The sequence below is a fragment of the Aythya ferina genome (assembly GCF_964211825.1).
Source record: "Aythya ferina genome assembly, chromosome: 21".
Classification (NCBI taxonomy): Eukaryota; Metazoa; Chordata; class Aves; order Anseriformes; family Anatidae; genus Aythya; species Aythya ferina.
This window is the reverse complement of record NC_140319.1, coordinates 6,689,909-6,712,356: the sequence shown is the minus strand read 5'-3', so window position 1 is coordinate 6,712,356 and position 22,448 is coordinate 6,689,909. Positions and strand designations below refer to the sequence as shown.

The 22,448-nt window shown below is 41.6% G+C and overlaps 1 protein-coding gene across 1 annotated transcript; it reads right to left on the bottom strand.

The window, feature by feature from the left end:
* Positions 1-3,110: 3,110 nt before the first annotated feature.
* Positions 3,111-22,446, bottom strand: DNAJC11 (DnaJ heat shock protein family (Hsp40) member C11). Its single transcript, XM_084494859.1, has 16 exons — positions 22,324-22,446; positions 19,099-19,228; positions 17,805-17,878; positions 16,552-16,653; positions 11,543-11,671; positions 10,706-10,828; positions 9,316-9,389; positions 8,069-8,258; positions 7,616-7,701; positions 7,048-7,164; positions 5,938-6,093; positions 5,564-5,633; positions 5,385-5,442; positions 4,598-4,740; positions 4,008-4,137; positions 3,111-3,372 (listed from the first exon to the last, which is right to left on the bottom strand). The coding sequence occupies exons 1-16, from the start codon at positions 22,393-22,395 to the stop codon at positions 3,347-3,349; spliced, it is 1,680 nt and encodes a 559-aa protein (XP_084350985.1). The 5' UTR covers positions 22,396-22,446; the 3' UTR covers positions 3,111-3,346.
* Positions 22,447-22,448: the final 2 nt, after the last annotated feature.

Genomic DNA, 22,448 nt, shown 5'->3' with positions numbered 1-22,448 from the left:
TTGTTAAGCCCCTGGGGAAATCCTTCCCTCCTCCTCCTCCATCCCCAGAGCAGCCTGGCTGCAGGGCGACTCTGCCTCCACAGGTGAGTGCTGAGAGCAGGAGGTGTGAGGAGCAGAGGCACCAAGGACCCAAAACTGCCAAAGTGCTGCTTGTGCCTTGCTGCTGCTCCTCAGCTCCTGTACCAGCCACAACCTTGACATGCTGCTCAGCCAGCCACACTCAAAGCAGCTTGGCAAAGTTAAGATTACTCAAGTCCTGAGTTGAGTAAATGGCACTCAATCATATTAAAAGCTGAGCCCTAGCTCCTTATAGCTTCTATTTTAATTCTATTTGTAACTTTGAGTTGTACAGAGCAGTGAACAGAAGTCCCAGAGGAGGGTGAAGCTGGAAAATGGCAGTTTCTCACAGCACATACAGGGTGGGTGAAAGCAGCATTTTCTCGTGTGGGGCTATTCTCACAATCTCTGAAACGGAGCACTGACTGATAGAAAATAAAGAAGAGGTGGGCTGGGGTAAGTAAGTATTCAGCAGGAGACCAACCCAAGACTTGGGGCTAATGGGGGAGACAGGCAGGAAGCAGACTCCACCGTGTGGACACAATCCAGCAATGCTTGTCACACACTGCAAGGAAGCAAAAATGGAGTTAATGCATCAACTGTTGTGGAGAAGAACCTGCTGAAGGAGCAAGCCTTGTGCCTCGCAGATGTGAAAAGCCACTTGTAGTAATTGCAAGGAAGGGAAAACAAGTCTTTATCTCTGGAGGGATGACCTTGCAGGAAAAGTACGATCTGTGTATTATTTCCATGCATTTTTTTTTTTTTACTATGTTTAGCAAAGGACCAGGGGCAAGGCCCGTGTCAGTAATTTTATTTTAATGAGTTGCAAATTCAAGTGATCAAAGGTAAAATTCACCTGTTCCTTGCGTGAACTACTCAACAATTAAGCAGAAATCATTCTGAGATGCTGGGGGATGATATAATAGAGTGGGAACACAGGAGAAAATTTTCTTTGCTAAGAACAAATTGCCATGAAGAAAGCACGTGCTCAAATCCAAGCCGTGGCCAGGTGGCTGAGCTGTCCTCAGGTACCGCTGCATTGATTGACGTACATGGGAGGAGGCTGATAAGGTTTTTGCAATGTAACGGGTACCTGAAGTTCTCATTCCTTGCAGTCCGTCACTGGCTGAATCGTACTGAGACAGCAGGAGCACAGGGTTGTCAAAGATGTGAGCATGTACAGAAGACCACAGAAGACCACAAGAAGTAAATCCTAAACCTGTATCTTCGCCTCAGGAATTTCTAGCTTGAAGGCTTGTGCAGAAAAGACCAGCACACGTTCCTGGATCCTCATTAAGGTATTTTAAGCATCTGCTAGCTCAGTTAGAGAAAGAGGTGTCACCACACATTTTAAAGTTTACACCTAGAGCTGCTACCCTGTTACACATTTTAACTGCTGGAGCAGAAGGATGTGCTTCTACCTCTCAGAAACGGTATTTTTAAGAGTAGTAATACCATGGACCATCTTGAAGCATCAAAGCATTTTTTTAAATTGTATTGCTATATATCTACGTTTTACAATAGATAATGTCTCTTGAATGGTAACAGGAACTGCCTTTCAGGAACTTGTCAGAAGTATTGTTTTATTGTGCAAACTTGTCACAGAAACTCTTCAGTGTCATTTGCTCTGCTAGCTATAGGAGTATGCTATTTTTTTGTAATTAGTGAATAGGTTGTCACTGTTTTGCACTTGCTTATGCAAAACTCTTAATTTTCATTACTCCCACTGGGAGCATTTTGCTGCATCCTAGTCAACACAAAATGAGTATCTCTCTTGACCATATATGTCAGGCAGTGACAAGACATGAAAAAGGAAATTCTGGTGGCAAGTCCCGTTCAGTTCAGCTAGCTACAGATACGATCAATCAAAAGAGGTCAAGAAGCAGGATATGACATGGGGTGCAGTAACATTTATACAACTTGCAACCCTTGATTTTCAGAGAGTTTATTTTCAATACTGTCCTAAAGATGCAAAGGGAACGGTGGCTAGTTTTCATCTGAATATAATTTATTTCATATTTTACATTTAATATCAGATCAACAGAACCTTGATCATAATGAAATAAAAACCTACAGCAGGAGCTGGTCACAACTGAAGAGTTTTGTTTTGTTTTTATTTAAAAAAGTGAACAACACTTAATTGTATGAACTTGTTTGGGAGTGGGGGCATCTCTTGCAGACCAGCTCAAGTAAGCCTGTTTTTGGAAATCTAATTCTCTTGTTACAGTTCCTTGCAGCAGGGCATTTAAGATCAGGACTTGAGCAAAGAGAACCATGGTCGAAAAGAAAAAGGGACCAGGCTGCCATTTCTGTTTGCTGTGTCACTAGGACAGGACTGCTGCTAAACCATCAGCATGGCTTCCATGCAAGACCAACGCAGCCAATTTATGTCACTATGATGCTTTTTTAGAAGAAAACTGAACTTTACATTTTCAGCTCTTTACCCCATTTGGCTTCTCTCCTCACTTTGGTCTGGTTTACTTCTGTAAATTACATTCCTCTTTTTCCTATAAATAAATTACATGAATTGTCCTTCTCCCCAGTTTGCTTTCCTACTTCCCTGAAAACCTTGACAGGAGATGGTTCTAGGTGACAGAAGAAGAGTTAGTAAGACCATTATACCTAGTGTCCTCATCCGGAATAGCAGTGTTTGAAGTGAGCAGCTGAACGGATTCATATGGAAGAGATCCATGTCACTACAAAAAGCAAAGAGCTTCATTCCAAACATACTTGTTCTTAACAAGTACATTTCAAATACAGAATTGGGATGGAAAATGAGTTCTGTCCTCTTTCCAACAAAAGGATTTACACAAAAGACTGGAGGTGACCTTAACTCAGAGAACTTAACTTTCCCTCAGGAGTAGAAAAAATTATGTTACCTACCCCAGTAAGCACATGGAGAAGCGAGAACAAGTCTTCTTCCTTGTTCAGTGCAGGAAGATATATGTGAGACTGCACAAATGGACTGTGGCTAAATGGCAACTGGGAAGATGGCTGCATGACGGGTGGTGCTCAGTGCCCGCTCACACAACCTCAGCAGAAAGCACTGCGCGTTCAGAGTCATGTCGCTTTATTGGTTACTGAGCCACAATTCAGAGAAGTATTGCCTTGGAGTCACCTTGAGAAGCAGGTTCTCTCATTTTTTCTCCTAACATAATTGGTAGGCCACCACCTGCTATATAGATAGTAAAAATAAAAATGTCTCTGTTCGAACTTGGAGCATCTGGGGGAAGGTTTTGCAGTTTCCGTTGACCCAGGTACCGTAACAGAAGCGCACACTCTCACCAGATTAGCCGTCTGCATCGATTCTGTGAGCTGTTGGATGAGAACAGTAAATGCATACACGCCACTTTCTAGACACATCCTAGCTTGACCTTAACTACTGTATCAGGAACATTCCTGGTCACTCAGTTGGGCCAATGAAGCAGTCTAGAGTTAACAGGGGTTTGTGCCATTTAGCTAACTGCACAGGTCTACAGTGGTACCAGCAAAACACGTCACTAGTAGATGATGTCTCACAAAATGATTGTGGCAGAGAAAACATGAGGAAGAAATCTGGTGCAGGCCAGACGTGAATTGCCTAACAGGGACACCAGCAGCTGGAGGAAGCCTCTGCTTCTAACTCGGGTCTATCTAAGGTTAGATGGCATGAAGAGCTGCATTCATCTGCTGGTATGAAGAGCTGCTGTTGAGGTCTTTTACAGTCCTACTCCAGAGGCATATTATGGGTCAGTCCATTTCAGTAGAGAGCAATGCTCTATATCCCAGCACTCACTAACCAATGGGAGGTAACTCCAGCATGCCAGCAGGAAAACCTCCAGCTGACAGAGCCCAAGCAGCAGCAGAACAGCATCACTGCCACCAGATCTTAGACTGGAAGGCAGCACACTGCTTCGCCTCATAAATCTGAGGCAATTCTTTACTGGGTCCTGAAGGAAGGAGCTACTTACATTGCTTTGGTATCCTAAGGGCCTCATTGTCAGCTGACATCACTTGGTGCAGAACTCCCCGGAACTGGTAAAGCACTTTCAAACTCTTCTCCTCACCCACGCAGGGGTCGTAGAAACCTGGAAGCCCAACCTTTAAACACAGAAGGACAGACTGAGCATCAGGGAATGGACTTTTGCAGACCTTCAACTGACCAAAACTTTTTACTAGGGACAAAACTAGGAGAACAAAGTTTTGTTGGTAATGAGATGAGAAGCTAAGAAATTACATCCCCAATGGCAAGTTCTAAATGCAGAAAAGATTGAATCAGGGGGGTCAGGAAGTTTCTGGTGTGCAGCCCCAGAATCTCTAACACACACTGTTCCACACGGAACACTGAGACACTGTTTCTTTGACAATGGAAGTGCTCAGAGAAACAACTTCCTAGAGGTTCATAACGCTTGTACAGAAGTGGCTTCTGTAAATTGACCTAGAGTCACTAGCTTCAAACACACTGGAGGAACTCCCTAGTAGGACAACACACGGTTCAATCAAAATTCTGAGTCACACACTTGAGCGCCTGAGTATATGCTTTGACATTAGAGCTACGTACCTTGGATGCCTCTGTAAGGATGAGCTTAGAGTCCTTCACCAAGCACTGCAGGGGCACAGTCACATCTATTACTTTCACCTTCTCATTCTTCCGGCTGTTGTCATTAACAAACTTCCCATACCAGGCATTCACTACAATCAGACCTGCATTTCATATGAAACCACAGATGTGATGAAAGGCTTGCCACCAACAGCTGTGCAGACACTAATGAAAAAAACATCCAGCATTTTCTATTTTTTTTTTCTTTCAGTGATATTTAAATCCTCCTTGCCTGGCCCCATGTTTCTCAAGACAGAAGCACATTTACACTTGGGTGTTTGTTAGCAGTCTTCAGCAATAGGACAGAATGACATGACTTAAATGTCACCCTGATGTGACAGTCCAAGTGAATGTCACTCAGCCCACTTTGGAAGAGTCTCTTGGAAATTGCTAGCGAACATCAGAACTCATTTCCATTATGATCCAAGAGTAAGCTGTGTAGATTAGAGATACAGCGGAACCCAAACTTTAAACTTTCACACATTCTTATACAGAAACTCTCTTTTGTGCAGAGATGAATCCAAACTGTTGTCTACATCCTAGTGATTGATCACGTAATCTGCCCCAGGACAACATTCAGTGCATCCCTACGCTTTGACACCAGATGCTGAATCACAGTGGGCCTTTCCCAATAGTTGCACAACAGCAATTATACGATGCTTCATGCCTCCCTTAACCACCTCATGTTTGTATTGTTCCTTCCTCTCTTCAACTTTATGGAACAAGGAAGTGGTGTTACAATCTTTACCCATTCTGGCTTCCTCTGCTTCAATTATCCTCCGGACAGACTCTTGCATTAACCGGACCTGTCAAAATACAAGGGATAGAGTAAAAATCAAGCAGTGTCAGACACTGGGTCCCAAAGGGACAAGCCAAGTAAAAACAGCTTCCTCCAACTAAGAGGGCTTAGTTATGGGAAAGACTTACTGCAGCTTCTGCCTCCTGCTTCTTCTGAAGGATGTCGCTGGCAGTACTCTCCCTTTGCTTCTCCAGCTCCCTGGCACAAGGAAATCAACATCACATCAGGTGTACACAATGAATGGGATTCAGCCACAAAGTGGCAAATGTCTACTTACCCACCCCAATTACAACTGACCCACAATCTCACTCAAATGAGTTGGGTTTCAAGGTTCTTCCCCACCTTTCAAGATATTTTTGTAGCCTTCCAGAACTCAGTAGTATTGACGATGTAGTGTAACACAGTGCTTCAGCTGGACATTCCAACCTTTGCACCAGACTCCCAGAAGCACTTGAGCAGGACTTCCCAGCTCTGTATTTCAAACACAGTCTTGCTAGCTCACCTCTCCTTTTGTGCCCTGAGGTAGGGTTTGATGATTAGCCTGTGCATGGCAAAGTAGATAACTAGGGGTCCCACAGTGGCATAAAATACAGCACTGGGAAGCAGCTGATCTGTTAGGTGGACAGGGAAGAAGTAGGTCTGGCTAGCCCTGTTCAACCTGCAACAAAAAAAGAACAGTGACAGGTCAGAAGAAACGCAGAGTTTAATGTGCTTGATTAAATATACTTTGCAGCAGCAACAACCTCCAAACAAGAGGAGATAGAAATGAACACTGAACAGTCACAAATACGAGACAGTTGTAAACCTGAACATGGCAATGGTAAGGCAGTCAGCTGACGCCACCAAGAGCCACTGTCATAAGGCAGATCTCTGTTGTGCTAATACCTGGTAATTCTTAAGTGTTTTATTAATCTTAGGAGAATCTGTTTGGTCGCTACTTTAATCAGACAATGGGACCAACATCACCATGAAGAGAAAAGAAAATGGTAATAGAGAAGGTCTATGTTCACAACCCCAGCATGTGCCTTCAAGGAAGGAGTACATTAACATTCTTCTGAAGTTTATTGTGACATTTATTTTAGAAAACACTCTTCCTGAGACTGAGATCTTCATGTCTTTTATATTTTCTTCATCCTGGCATGCCCTCTGCTGGCAACAGTTAAAAAGTGCACTATAGTTTATAAACCCTTGAGAATTTGGCATTTGTGAACTGCCTTATTAATAGTATAATCATCTATATTTGTTAACGATAATTCACTGATTTGAGTATATACCTATGCAGTGTTGTATAATAGGAATGAAATTAAATAAATTTCATCTAATAATATTTTTGGAAATCTTCCATTCACTTACCGTAATGCTCCAAAACTTAACCTTTATTTTCAGAGTATTTTGATGCATGCACGCAACAGACCCCAAAGAGGTGCTTCAGGCTCAGAGTAGTATGAGCACAGCTTGTATTAGAGGTGAGGGCAGTTGTAACCTTTTACAGTGATAATGTCAATATACCTGTATTGCTTTAAGACTGGGACCTTCCCACCTGAATTTCTGAACTAGAGTAATGCAGGTTATGGTCAGCCTCTGCAAACAACAGTTATAATCTTGAACTGACTTGATTTTCAAAGACACTCCTTGGGGAACTCCAACACTGACAGTGGCTCCTAAAATGCTGTGTCTGGAGATCTTCCTCTCTGCTCCGTACTCCACTATGGTCCCAAAGAAACCTGCCCTAGAATGGGAGAACCAAAAACTGGTAAGACAGGGAAGACTCTAATTTCTCTTTACTGAATTCTGTTTAGTGTAACTCCCCACCAGGTAAAACATACAGCAGATATATTGTGTGCACCACATGTTGGCTACAGGAAGTCACACTGTACCTACAAGATAAGATCAGCCTTTTCAGCTTGTAAAGGAGTTAGCAAACTACAAAAACTTCTGACTTTCTTATTGGCGATGATATGGAGGTATCAAACACACAGGTATTTTATGTTCAGCTTATCTCAAGAGACACACAGAACTAAGCCTCCAAGACACTCGCTTCAGTCATTTATCCACTATAATTAAAGAAAAGTAGATTCCAAAAGACTACATTCAATTTGTGTGGAATGTGAAGCCCTACAAAAGCAGGAGATAACATCCTTCAAGCCCTGAGCAACGCAAATTTCCTCTTGCACACTTACTTGAGAGAACCTTTCACTCGTGTTTGATCCTCATCCTGAAACTTATGCTGATAACTGACCATCATGAAAGAATGAGGGATTCCCAGCTGAAATACAAAAGGCACAAATTTATGAAAACATATCCCTGGCCACTTTTGAATGTTCCCCCTATACTTTCCGTCTTATCCTTTAAGTGGCACAGAAAACATAGCGATGTCTGCCACTTACTTGTCACAGCCCACAATCTGTGCAGTCTGTGTTGACCATCCTAACCCTAATCTGAGCTGATCCACATCAGATGTCACGTTGCTGGGTACAAAGTGCTGTGTTCTGTCAAATGCAGCTGGTCAGCTATGTTAAATGTTCTTAAGAGACTGTATCGACTGCTCCTTTACCCTGTATTCCCAAGCCAAAACACTGCTGGAACAGAAAAGCCGAGACACTGTCCCCTGCATATAGCAGCAGGACTCTCACCTGTAATGCCACTGTGAAATGGCTGGTTTTTGTATCCCGGACGATGCTCGTGTTCATGGCTGACTGGATGCCCCACCGCCACTGTAAGTATCCCATTGTGTTCTTATCAAGGTTGCGGGCTAGAACTGTGGTGAGGCCTGGGCGGATCCCACGGGATGAAAACTGCAGAGCACAGTTTGTAGTGATAAAACTAGAAGGAATGAGAAAAGCCTCATCAGGCTCTCCAGAAGGCCTCAAACTCTCTCTTGCATGTGAGCCTTGCTGGATGTGCAGAGACTGTCTTGCAGAAAGCATGACTCCCAAGGGTTTCAGGAAAAACTCCAAATAATTTATATTGTACTGGCCACCACTGTACCTCCCCAGCAGTGTATGCTCATGCCCTAGTTTACTTGTCTGTGCCATAGCACTGCGATCCACACAGCAAGCTACCTTCCAATCTTTGCCCTTCTGCCCTAGGCAGAAAAAAATCTGGTCATCTGCTTAGAATTGCTTTCCTACAAAACTAGCTTAAGAAATGGTTGCTTTTTACTGATCTGCTATGATCCAGAAGTTGTTTCTGTTTTAAGAAGTGAGAAACATATCATCTTCTGGTCAGTAGGTAGCCCTTAGTATCAGTAAAGCTTCATGGAAAAGAAACCCTATAGTTCCTCCTGAAGTAGGAAAACAGTACAGTAACAGCAGTCTCTTAAAACATAGCATTTTCACAAGAGGCTTAATAATACTTTGTAAAGACTAAAAGCTTCTCAGTATCTGCGCTAAATACAAATTTCCTACCACGAAGATGATATTGTATCTTTAAACTAATCATAAGATGTGTTTACTCGAACAGTGCAATACAGATTTATATACAAAGAGCCTCTACTATTAGTCCTCTATTGATCTAAGAACATGTACACATTTTTCTGGCTGACTACAGCGACATCAGCTCTCCATTTTAGAACAAGCTTCTATTGATCTCTTTGTGAGATCATGTCTTGAGTATCATGATTTCATGACAAGATCAAATACAAATTAATGAAGTAGAACAAAAACCCTCCTTAAAATAGAAGCATTAAAATAGAGGACACTTACACACAAAAAGAATACAGGCGTTTTGACTGGCACTAAAACATTAGCTAAAGTCTAAAGAAGAAAGACATTATTTTGTAGGACAGAAAACAAGTCTAGAATTAACATGAAAATGAATTCAAGCTGTTTGCTTCCTTAGTGTGAAATATTAACCGCTAACCCATTTTTGCAATATTTACCATCTTGGTGTAAGATTACGGAATATCTTCAGACCGAAGAGAGGTCCCTGAAGGTCTCCTGCTCCGAACTCCAACTGTTACAAAGGCACAATGCCAAATAGTTAGAAGAAAACATCTTTTGCAAGTGACAAAGTACGTCACAAGCATCATTTACACCACAGGTATTTTACACATTTCTGAATATTTACTGCATATTTTAGCATCCTCTCTTTCCTGCTAGCTTTGCATTTAGAACAAGAGGTGTCTCACTGAGTGGTGTCATCATGAGTAAAACAAAGCCGTTTTTATAGCCCTACATGCTAACTAGCACCTGGCTCTGGCTGCTCCAGCAAGAACAGAGAAAATGCCACCACCATAGCCCTCCAGCGGCAAATCATGAAGCCGGGCTGGTGCACTCTGAGTGTAAGAGTCCTTGTCTTTAATGTTCACCACTTTGATGCAGATGGCCTTGCAGATAACTGGAGAAGAACGGTTAGGACAGCCTCACAGTAACTGTTGTCAGCAGTTCTGCTGCTGCACAGTCTCAGCGTCTGCAAAATGCGCCTGCTGTTTCAGACAATAGTCTGGGTGATTTCCAGGGCTGCTATTCAATGTTTATTTGGTGCTGTCCATTCTCATTAACAGAGGCAGTTCTTCGACCTGACATCTCCCTTGATAATCCTGCAGAAACAGTTCCTACTACATCTGCATCTCCCAAGTAGATTTGTTATATGGGTCTTTTTTTTTTTTTTTTTTTTTTTTGACTTTTTCAGTTATCTGACTCTTGACTGTATCTACAAGCTCCTATGTTATTAACATTACAAAAGCCCAATATAAATCAAATGCCTCCAGTCCATGAATTTCCAAATAAGTGGAAAATTCCCATTTCTCACACACTGAGGAAACAGGTTAACAGCAGCTGATGCACAAAAAGGACTTGCAGAAAGCAGATACCTGCCAGCCACAACAGCAATGCCACAAAGCATCTCCAACAAAGCCAGTCTCATGCAACAGAGCTTGTGCTCATATAAAAGGAGTCACCACAGGTGATTACCTGGGACCTTTTAGCTACTTAGATCATACCTGCCTGCAAGTTAAACTATTTCCTCCCATAATTCAACTCGTGAGCAGAGCAGTGTTGTGAAAGGCAGAAAATTTTGTTCTACTATTCTGTAGAATATGCTTTTTTTGATACCACTGTATAAATATGGCTATTGCCTAGGTCTCTAAGAGCTCTTTTCATAGGACATTCAAGAAAGCTTGTCAGTATTGCTATCCCTGTTTTCTGAAATGGAAGCACAGAGAAGTGAAACAAACCTGAAATCTCCTAAAGAAACTAAAGCCTAGGTAACTAATCCAAGCAGCCTGAAATACACTAGATACAAAAATGCATAACATCGAGTGCTCTTACCTCTCCCCATCCCTTGGCAGATGTCACCCGTCTAAGAGCAAGATTAATTGATCCACCTCCATTCCCATTCTGGGTAGAGAGGTTACCAGACAGTATTGCTGTGTCCGTGGCAGTTAGTGGTGCCTGAAAAAATGAATGTGTTGTTACCAACATGATCCCAATTCACACATTTAATGCATACTCAGCAAAGACATGATCAAACCTGCAGGTGAGTGCAGACCGTAAGCACAGAGACAGGTAACACTACAACTGAAACCTTGTCATCCACTACATCCAGGTGTTGGAACCAGACACAGCCACACTTGCTCTAAATTTTGTAGTCAGAATGCACCAAAGCCAGATAATTCTTACAGTATCAGGTGCTTGTGACACTAACATACCACCTTGTAGTCCTGACCTTATTTGCAATCCCTTCTAATCTTGCTAGCAGACTAAATTTATTCAACTCTTTGTAACTGAGTATATACATTTTCCCTTCTTTTTCTTACCTGTATCCTCAAAATTGGATGACACGTGTGTTGTGGTTTAATCAGGTCAGTGTGCTTTTATGTACTGAATGCTCTGTGTTTAGAGAAAACTAGATACCCGTTTTTAATCACAATTCAGCCTCCCTGCTAGCAGGAAAGTAGGACCACTATAGTGTGCAAATCAGTCCCTACATATAAGACATGCAGTCTTATAGGAACTGAGCCTCCCACCCACACCGGTTAATCACGTCCTCCCATGAAGAACGATGAGAACCCCCCTGAGCAGTGTTTCACTTTCTGCTGGCTTGCATTGCCTCGTTATCTCAGGCCCTGACCCACACCAGACGCAATGCCTGCCTGTCCTCCTTACCTCGATGGACTGGGATATGTGCATTTTGTTTATTTCAATCTGGGGAAAGCTGCTCCCTTGCACGTCTTCATATTCTTCATCATAACGATCAAAGAGGTCAGTGGCATCTATTCCAACACTAATGGTTCCCTAAGGAACAAGTGAAACAAGTACCTATTATTAACAAACATCCAACATATCCAGGCCAACTGGCTAAAGTATCTTTATAGGCAACTAGTTTAAAGATTTTTTTTTTGCTTTTTCATGTTTTATAATTACATTTTCCACCCTAAAATGCATATGCATTTCATACACATTCAAGACAAACAAAAATGTTTGCAGTATTCTAAAACAGCAATATAAATCATAAAATAAACTGCATAAAAGACATTTTTTTTTTTTATTTTTTCAGGAGGAATGAAAGCAACCTTAGCGCTAGTGGAAATTTTTTCTGTTGTTAAATGTAACAGAAGTAGGTAGAACATTTTCACGCAGAGGGTATCTCCTTCCCCCACCACTGACCCTCCTCCACCAATTTGTCAATATTTTAAAGTTGAATCAATATACTTCAGAAATGAATCTTCTTCAATGGAACTTGGCCAGAAATTCTCTAAATGCTTTCTTCTTATGACTTATCTCAAAAAACTTTGCATTGTTCACTTGCAATTGAGCTTGTCAGTCAACATTTCATTTTCTTTTCCCTAGCTTATATCTCATAATCAGAAGAAAAGCTTGACAGACTTTTAGCAAGTGGTAAATATTTCCTTTCTCGGGCCACAGAAATAATGCCTTAAGCTTATTCCTACAAAAACTAGGCCACAGCTAGATGGTCTGTCTACCTGCTGCTGTGTTCAATCATACTAACTGCAAGAATGGCTTTATTTGAAAAGGGCATGATTAGATCCTTGTCTGGGTCATATAATTTCAAGAGGCTTTTGAAAACTTCCCTATAGATCAATTAAACAGCATTACAGCTCATATAAAATGTACCAGTTGCAAAAAAAAACCCAAACCCTATGCACAAGCATAGAATTTACTGAGCAATTTGTATGAACAACCCTTAGTAACTGGGTAGGTACAAAAAAACATTCACACAGAGTCTAAGTATGGACAGAATAAATTCTTATTTCAATCTGACTGAGAATTTTTCCATGCTCACTGCATTCTAATAAAATCCTGAACCTTAAAAAAACGAAGAATTGCAGAGCTTGACAGGACTCAGAACTTCTGTTTGGTTTGGCTCCCAACTATTTATTTACTGTGGAGATTCCTGACCTCTTCTCAATGTTTATTTTCTGATTGCTTGCACAGAAAAAAAAATAATTATAAATATTAACATAGAAAGTGCAATTATTTTCAGGAGAAATCTGGAATAAGAGCTGCACCCCGTTTTTATTTTTTACAATTTATTCTAGAAAGGCTGTTGAATTTCAAATCAATTACGCTTATCTTTCTGTTTGTGGTGATACAAATGACAAGGTCCTGCCCTTTATGCAGAATACTACTTTTCAGGCATGAGCTGCAAAGTCACCTTCAAGGGATCTGCTCTCCAAACGCTACAACTTCTTCAGTTTCAGGCCTCTCATATGTTGTGTTGTTCCTTGAAACAAGGCCAAAGTAACAGTGAAGCAAGGCAAAACTGCCAACTGCCTAGGAAGCTGTGCAGCCCTGTGCTGCTGCTCCAACCGTCTGGAAAGCAACTGAGGAAAATAGCCAAAGAGAAACAAAGAGTGCCAACTTCACTCAATGAAATTCCAATAAATGCACTCCAGAGTGACTGCTCAAACACGTTTAAGTAAAGGTGAACTTTTATTTTAACAAAGTAGAGAACTACTGCTGTTTTTTTCTGATGCTATTCATTTCAAAGAAGTATAAAACCCAAGATCTTCATAGCAGATGCAGGACAGAAAGGTTTTCCACTTGGAGTGCCACATTCAGTGAAGAACCTCTGCCAGACTGCAACTTTAAATTCCGAGTTAAATGTTTTTAAACAAAGGTTATCAAACTAAGTAGCAAGCATGTTGAATTTGAGTGGCAAAAACAAAATTAAAAGATATATATTTTCAATTCAGATCAGAATATAAGCAGCAGTAAAGATTTCTTAAGTATTTGCACTAAAGAAATTAAAAATATTTTTATAGCAATCTGTTTAATTGTACTGCAATACTTGTACTCTGTTGGTATGTACAAAGTTGTAAACATTTCTGACATTCATTGCACTTAATTTCTTTCAATCATACTCAAAATTTTATGATTTCTGTTTTCACACCTATGAATTTTAAAACAAGTATTCCTTTAAATGAAAATGAAGAAGTCAAAAGGAAAACATCTGGACCTATTCATCAAAGTCTCCAAGATTCATTCAGAGGAAAGGAGCACCTCGGTTTCCTCCTTCGTGGTGTCCCTCCCTCAGCCTCAGCAGAACCTCTATTTAGTTTCTTTTTGCTGAAGTGAGCAGCAAACTCCATGCAGGTATTTTACCTCCTGCCAAGCAGGTGAAGTCACCCTCAGAGACCTATAGGTCCTGGCAAGGAAACTGGCTCACACACAAGTACAGGAAAAGCAGCAGATGGTAGTGTTAAAAATATTCCCTGAGAACGACAGCACCCCCAATGCCACCGGATAATAGAGAGGGGAGTGCTGCTACTCGCAATTCCCCATCAGCCACCTGCTCAGACCATTGGAAAAGGAAAAACACTCCCCAAAGTACGAACAGCAGGGAAAAGCTGTAAAGCTCTGCTCAGAAGTTGGCTGTGCACGCTCAGCAACATGCTGCAAAGTACACCAGCTCAGCAGGGTGGGAAGTCGGTAACAGCACTACAGAACCATCCTAAGCGTTATCTGGCATCACCTTTTAAAATCACCTTTATTTAACATTCCTGCAAATATGAAACAGTCGCTATTGATGAAATTACGAGACATGCCAGAGAGGAATATCCTCCATCCTCATCTTTTTCCTAATGGATTTGCCTTCTGAAAGGTGACATATGGAAGCAAGGCTAAGCCTTGAGGGACCTAAACTTAAATGTTGACCTTCCACAGCAGGAAAATAATGGGATTTAGTTTCTCCAAACAGGAAGCCGTTCTTCTCAAATCAAATAATGAACTTTTCAACCATTCTGCATGTCTTTGAAAGCGAAAACAAAACTCTAAAAGCAAATAATAGATTCAAATCAAAACCTGCCACATTGCCTACATCTGGTTATTGCTCAACATTTCTGGTTAAAATGCTTTATTTTGCTGGTGCCATTTTATAGAACTAACAAAATGTTGGAAATTTAAAAAAAATCTCGTGCTCATGTATGAAATGATCACAGCTGTGCTACTAATTCCACAGGAACACTGCCTGGAGAGACATTTCTATAGGATGCCAATCAGCAATTGCTGTAAACACCCAGATGGCTAATTTTATCACAGGACACAGAGGCTGAGGCTTACAACCCAGCTCTGCTTTTTACTGCTCGCAGCCACGGCAAAATGCCCAGATAAAATGTCAAATTCCTGAAGTCACAGGGTTATGTGGAGATTACCATGCCCTCTCTGCCAGTATCTTTCTGACCCCAATCACCCTCATCTCCGACAGAGACATTTTGACTTGCCCCATTTTGTGGCATCCAGAAGTCTCTTCCTGCCTGAAATAATGTTGTCAAGTCATATTTACATATCACCTGCTGCTTATTTACCCTTCCAGTACAAGCAAGTTCTTAATATCTGTACATTAATCACAACAGCTGGGAGATCCATATTAGTCAAATTTGACTCTGGAGATACCCATTTTTCTATCAAGAATATAAGCATTTATAAATAAAACAAATTCTGCTATCTCATAAGTTATTCTTCTGAGACAGAGAAAGTTTCTTTGTCTATATAAATCTCTGCAGTTACCTCAGGGTGGAGAGAGGAAAACTAAGGCTCCCCACCATATTTCTATCCAACATGAAAGAAACAGATTTCTAACAGGGGGTTCAAAAATAAGCAATAAAATCATTCCTGATAGTTTAAGGAGAAAAGAGGTGGGGAGGAGAGAGGGAGAAAAAAAAATATAGCTAACTGGCAGACTAGAGTCTAAATACACTAGGTGAATGTAGATGCAACTCTCAGATAATGTTATTCACTGCCTGAGAACCAAGACTTTCCTGATTCAACAAGCTTTGAAACCTCACTCACTGGGAATCCTGACAAAACCTGGGTTTGCCTACCTATTTATCAAGCCAAGAGCCTGCAAGGCCATTACTATTCTAAACTATTGGAGTTCTCAAGTCCCGGCAGGTGACAGGAAGCAGTGGTTAATCATCATTTCCATATTTCCCTGCCATTCCAATGCTACCACAAGCAGATCATCCTCATCACAGGATTCTTGATCATCCCTAAACAGCCAAGACTCAGCTGTGAGGTGGGTCATTTAGGGTCACTTTATTGCTGCTTAAATGGACTGAGAGACGAGAATGGAATATTCAATGATTCTCTTTGTAAAAGCGTAATAAAACTATCTTAAAACAGGCATTAACTGAAACTGGCAAGATCCCAACCCTGCTCAGGTTGATTTTGCTCACTGTGCTGCAAGTGCTCACAGTGAGCAGGAGGAGTTCCACTACCCATCTGGTTTGGTAGCTGCCTCATATTTTTTGTTGGTTTCAAGGCTGCATTTGAATATTTGCCCACATTGTTGTGACGCTACAGCAGTGTTGAAGAGAAAAAACTATCAGGTAACTGCAGGGTTTCATTTTGGATATTTGGAAAGAATTCATAAAAATTTCAGTGTAAGGAATGTTTTCTTAAAATTGCTGAAAGAGATATTTTACTCTGAAATTTATCAACAGAAAAAAAAGTAAGGAGAAATATTGTTCAAAGATCTAGCTTTTTTCCCCACATTTTCCAAAGAAATCACACATTCAAAAAAGGAAAAGTAATACACTAAGTGTGGATACCAAAGGGGATATTTACCATCGCCCTTCACTGAAACTCATCACCCTTGCATATTTCTAAAGATTTAAGGATTCACTGTTGAGACTGGGATGAAGTCTGCTTACCTTTGGATTCGTTCGCTGCTGTAGTCTTCTCTCTTCCCTCTCTCTCTGCAAACGCTCAAATTCCTCTCTGATTTCAGCTGGAGTTCTCTTCCTTTCCACAACCTGTTTAAAAAGAATTTGAATACACAAAAGATTACCAGAGAGAGAATGTCCAGGGCATTTCTCTTGGTGGAAATGAGGTCCACTGACATGGGTACACTCTAATTTAACTTTGTCCCTGATGCTGCTGTAAGCCACTCTGCACGAGTTTTAAGTATCAGAGTTTGGAACCAAACACCTGGGCCAGATTGAATGGCAAGCAAGAGAGTAAAACACATGCTTTGAGAGAAGTGAAATGGTCTTGTTCTTATCTACTCTTGAAAAAAATAGGGCAAGAAGGTTTCAGACCACAGGTAGAAGACACTGCGGTACAGCCCTTGCCAACAGCTATGCGATACCTTATCTACTAGGTGTAGAAATGAAAATGCCTGAACGTCTGGTGTGAGGTAAACTGACGGACTGCTTTGTGATTTTAGGCTAGGCTGATTCACATCTGTTTACCTTACACGTCTCAGGGAATTAGGGTTTTAAATAGGTATGGCTCTAGTTACTGATAGAAAAAGTATTACATTTGGATTTTCAAAGTAAGATTAAATCTGCAATGAACAGCTCAAAATGTCTGTTACATGCTGCCATTGCTACACATGACTTGCTACTAACCCCAATGTTGATCTTGGTACTGACTTGACACAATATAATATGATTTTGCAGCAAGCAGTATAATTTAATTGACTAAGACTGACAGAGGGGACTTAACAGGAAAGCCAGGAACAGATAAGCTCTTTTTCATAGCACTCTATAGCTGTTCCCTCTCCCCCCTCCCAGCAAGACAGGAAAAAAAAATCAAACCCACAGGCTAACTGGTATGGAAAAAAAGTTTCAGATGAGAAAGACAAGTCTAGCTGGACAATACGGATGCATTTATCTCAGACAAAGATGTTGCCTGTCATGGTAATATCCTATTAGAGAACTCAATGTCAGGTTTATTGTTCTCTTGTCAAGTAAAAAAAAAGCAAGTATTCTTTGAAAACCCATCATGGTGTTCCAGGGAGGGAGCAGGGAGAAAAAGAGAAAGAAAATTAAACAAGAATGCCTTCTAGCAGACAGGCATTTTTTAACACCAAGGTGTCAGTGCAGCTCCATATTAACAAGAATTTCAGATAAACCTAGGTTTAATCAATTCCACTGGCTGTAAAGTGCTAGATTTCTCTCACCTCCCATCCTTCCATCTCCAGTCCTCTCCTCCCATATATGTCATAGATGGCTCTGGTCTGTGGATCACTAAGCACTGCAAATTAAAATCAAAAGAGGCAAGAACTCAGTTTTTGGTCTTCTCAAAGTTCAGGCCAACACACTTGTGATATTTAAACACAAATTCTGAAAACTTGTTCTACAGGTGCGTCCAACTTTTACGTTAACTACCTTTAACATTTCCACGTGCTATAATAATAGGACACACTGACCACCTCCCTCCAACTTCATTTTTTTCATACTTCCAAAATATACATTTAGAAGAACATGAAAGAAACACGCAGAATAACTGAATATTCAACAAGGGGGTTTTAATATTGCTTTTTTAACTGAAGGGTAACATAAACCCTCTCACAATCAATGGGATTACTAGCAATCCAGTGACAGCAGTCCCTGGAAACTTTCTACCTCTAACTAGTGTTCAAAGCCTGCTTTGGTCTCTGTCTCCTTGTCTTCAACCTCCCTCACCATCCCCACTCATTGATCCTTTCCCACCCACTCCAAACATATGGAACATGCCAAGCACCAACAAAGCAATTTCCAGGACAGAATTCAAGCCTCATGAAATACCAACTACAGGATAATTGTAAAAATGCGTGTAGAATTCAAACCTCCCCAGAAGTCACTCAATACAACAGAGAAGATGAAATATAACAGTAGACTGCAACAATTACTTTGGAAAAAGACTGTACGCAGAATTAAGAAGAATCTCTAAGGCATATTGTAATGTACAATCTCTCCTACCAGTCTTCATTAAAATAAACAAACAAAAAAACAACCACAGTATTTTTCCAACAGGGTTCTGAGACAAGCTTTATCATAGCATGTATTTCTTTTGACTGTGTGGGAACTGATGAGTCTTCAGGGAGCTGGATGTGTATATTAGGGAAAAGAAGTCTTATACTAGTAAGTTGAGCTTTGATCTCAACTACAGAAAGATTATTGAACTTGCTAAATGTCATAGGTAGACACTATTTTTCAAGAATTCTGATGAAAGAAAACTGTTACAGGATATTAAGAGACGGAAGAAGAAGGGGAAAAATAGGCAGAAGGTGAGGTGGATTATTTATCTGACGTTAACATTATTATTTTAAAATTTTATGCAGACATTTGATACTAGACAAGCTAGGGACAATGTAAATGACTCCACCCATGTTCAATTCCAACTGGAAGAAACAAATGCTTATCACTCAGAGAACAAGAGAGTAAAAAAAAATGTTTAGTTCATTTTTTTTTTTAGTTCAGAAAACCCCTGACCTTCATAAGCTTGGTGGACAAGGTTAAACAGCCGCTCAGCTTGTGTTTTCAGCTCTGGGTCTCTGTGCTTGTCTGGATGATAAAGCATACACAAACGGCGGTAGGCAGCTTTTAGTTCTTCCTGAGAGGCCTGCAAAAAGCAATAAAAATGAATTTAGACACAACCAAGGCTAATTAAAAAAGACCTTTCTCAAAACCAGCCTTAGAAGTCCAACAGCTATTATGATCCGTTACTTTTGCTTACACAAGATCAAGAATGGACTTCTCTTTCAGTGTAGGACACACCGTTTACTTAAGTTAACAAAATGTTCAGTATTTTCCAAGCTATTTATAACATGACAAGTAACAGCAGCAGCTCATCAAGGTTAAAAAAAAAAAAAAAAAAAAAAGTTAGGTAAAAACCAAACAAATTAAAAAAGGAATCTGTATTCATATGCTGTTTTTATTACACGACTGCTATCTCCCCAATTCAGTTCAGAAGAGAAGAAAAACAAAGTCACCTCAAAGTCAAACTCATCTTGGTCACTTCAATACAGAGCTTTACATCTAATTCTATTTTAATCCTCAACTTTCAAGCATATCAAACTATCGAAAAACACAGCAACTTATCAAAAAATGTTGACTTTCTACATCTGTAAAGAAAATTAAACCTGTAATTTTATATTCTTCCCATCACTGCTATGCTCCCTGGCATTTCCTTTCCTATACAGCAAGGACACTCTCTTGTGCTGTGAGAATGGCAGGCACATCACGTCCCCTCAAAAATTCACTCACCTGCAATAGATGGATGAACAGAAGACCAGTAAGTCACTAAATGCATCAAGAAAAAAAATTGTGCTCACAACTACTCCGGAATTTTAGATGGCATCTGGCCTCATTCCAAAGACATTTGGTGAATAGAGATTTTGGATGGCTCTTTCAGAATCAATGGAATAATAAAACATGCCTTCCTTTATCATCTCCCAGAAGACAATCTCAGAGCAGGGTTGGTTTGTTTTTTTTTTTTGACTCTAGAAAGTCCTGGTAGCTTCCCCTTTCTCACCTAGTTCCTTGTATTTCAGCCACTATCTATTCCTTGAAAGCTGATTAACACACATTTAACCAAAATCAACTGGAACTGCACTGAAAGACCCGGTTAGCAAATGCAGCTCCCAGGACGTCAGAGAGGTTCGTACTGGCCAGCTAGGAAACTGTCCATACAAGAATCGATTCCTGGGGCACTTACTGCAGAGCAGCAGGAAGCAGAGTACCACTTCTCTACACCAGGGGAAACATTCAGAGCAAAAAAACTGGAACAGCATCGCCGTTATTTGCTGGCCTCCTTCAACCAAACACAATCACCCTTTTATTACAGTGAGGGATTATAACGGGTAGGAATACAACACAGCAAGTGATAAAGGGGCACCAAGACAATGTCTTCTGATATCTTCTGATAACAGATTTTAAAGACGCAAGTTCCACCTGCTCCTAATGTTCTGTGACTGAAGCTTTCCCAGTTTCCTAGTTTTCCCTTTGGAACCAAAGGCTATAAAGGTTTGTTTCCTGCAGTACTGTCTTCTTCTGACTCGCGGTGAGGAGAGTGAGGATTTCCATCTGAAGAAATGCATTCACCTGCATACCAGAACTACAAGTCCATTCAGTTTTTAGGACACCTCAGAATAGATGATTTCTTTGCACATTTGTACTACTTAATGTTATTTTTTCTAAATGATATAGCAAAAGTAAACCTGCTGAATTTGCCAGTCCCAAGACAGTCAGGTAGCTACAGCCCAGCTACCTTCTTTTTACTACCTTGTGCTTCCTTGGACATTGAATTTAAACTAGATTGAAAAGGTAGGGGAATATAAAGCTCTACAATGACATTCATTAATCAAATTAATGATAAATGGCTTAATGTGCTATTGATTATATAATAGAAATGAGCAGTTTCATTCTTCATAAATGCCATGTTCAATAAAACGTTAGATTGGGCCTTTCATCATCGCAGAATAGATTGGGTCATTGGTTCAATATTTTATGAGTGATAAGCTCTCAGAAACCACTAAAAGAAATACTGACATCATTTCAAGTCGCAATGAAACGCATAAGTCAGTAATAACCATACGCAACTTACATTTTTAATTTTGCCTGGAATTTTGGTAATAAAAGACGCATCATTTCCCTGCCTGGGGCTTAAACAACTTCACTCCGTGTTTAAGGCACGCCACCACATTTTTACTGGACTGAAATCCATGAAAGATTAACCACACACACACACAGCAGAACATTGCTGCTCAGCAGGCTTGCTCTCCTTCCCACAGCTGCGAAGTTCCGTGGTTAACTCTGCCGTTAAGAGTGGGACATTTGCTGTCCCACCACACAAATTCGCTCAGCAGACAAGAACCACAGAATGGCCTGGGTTGAAAAGGACCCTAAAGGTCACTGCACACCAACGCTATGCAGGATAGCACTACGGAATTTAATTATCCAGGGGTAATGAACAACCCAAGTACTACTCTCACGTGGAATTACTCCTTCAAAGACCATTCTTAACTCGGTTTGCAGCTCCCTGTTGTACCAAACCTGCATTTTCTGGCATCTGTCGAAGAGCTTAAAGTCTAGCTCAGTTAACTATTAAGCCCTCGCCGTTAACCTCCCTGGCAGCCACAACGCCCGCGTGCTTCCCGTCTTATCCTCACCCTTTCTATCTGCGCGTCGGTGACATTTGGGAGCGTGAATTACAAAACCTGTCGAGCGATGTAAAAACACAACCCGTGGATTTTAACAAGACCCTCACAGAAACCCTGCAGAAAAAGGATGTATCGAGTAACACAAGCCTGGACTTAGAAAAAGCAACTGAGGCGTACAGATCCCTTGGATTTGGGCAAAAAATATGATTCTGACATGGAAACGGGCTCCGCACCCGTGTGGGCGGCGATGCCCCCAGCTCAGCCTCCTGCCCCGAGCTCACCCCGCGCCAGGCCGCAGCCGGTGCCGGTGCAACCCTGAGGAGCCCGAGCGGAGCCCCGAGCTCGGGAGACGCCGCTGCTCACCCCGAGGCGCCCCGAACAGCTCCGGGCAGCGCCCCCGGGGCCCTCACCCCGCTCCCGGGACACGAGGCCGCGCTCCCTCAGCGCCCCCTCAGCGCCTCGCGCCCGGCGGAGGACGCGCGCGGGAGGCCGAGCCCCGACCCCGCCGCCCTCCCGCGCCGCCCGCGGCCCTCCCCGCCCCGCCGCCGCCGCCCACCTCGCGCCGCACGTTGAGCAGCGCGTAGTAGTCCTCGTTGTCCGGCGCCTCCTCCGCCAAGGCCGCCGCCATCTTGCCGACCTCTCACCCCGCCGCCACCGCCGGCCGCGGCCCCGCCCCCACAG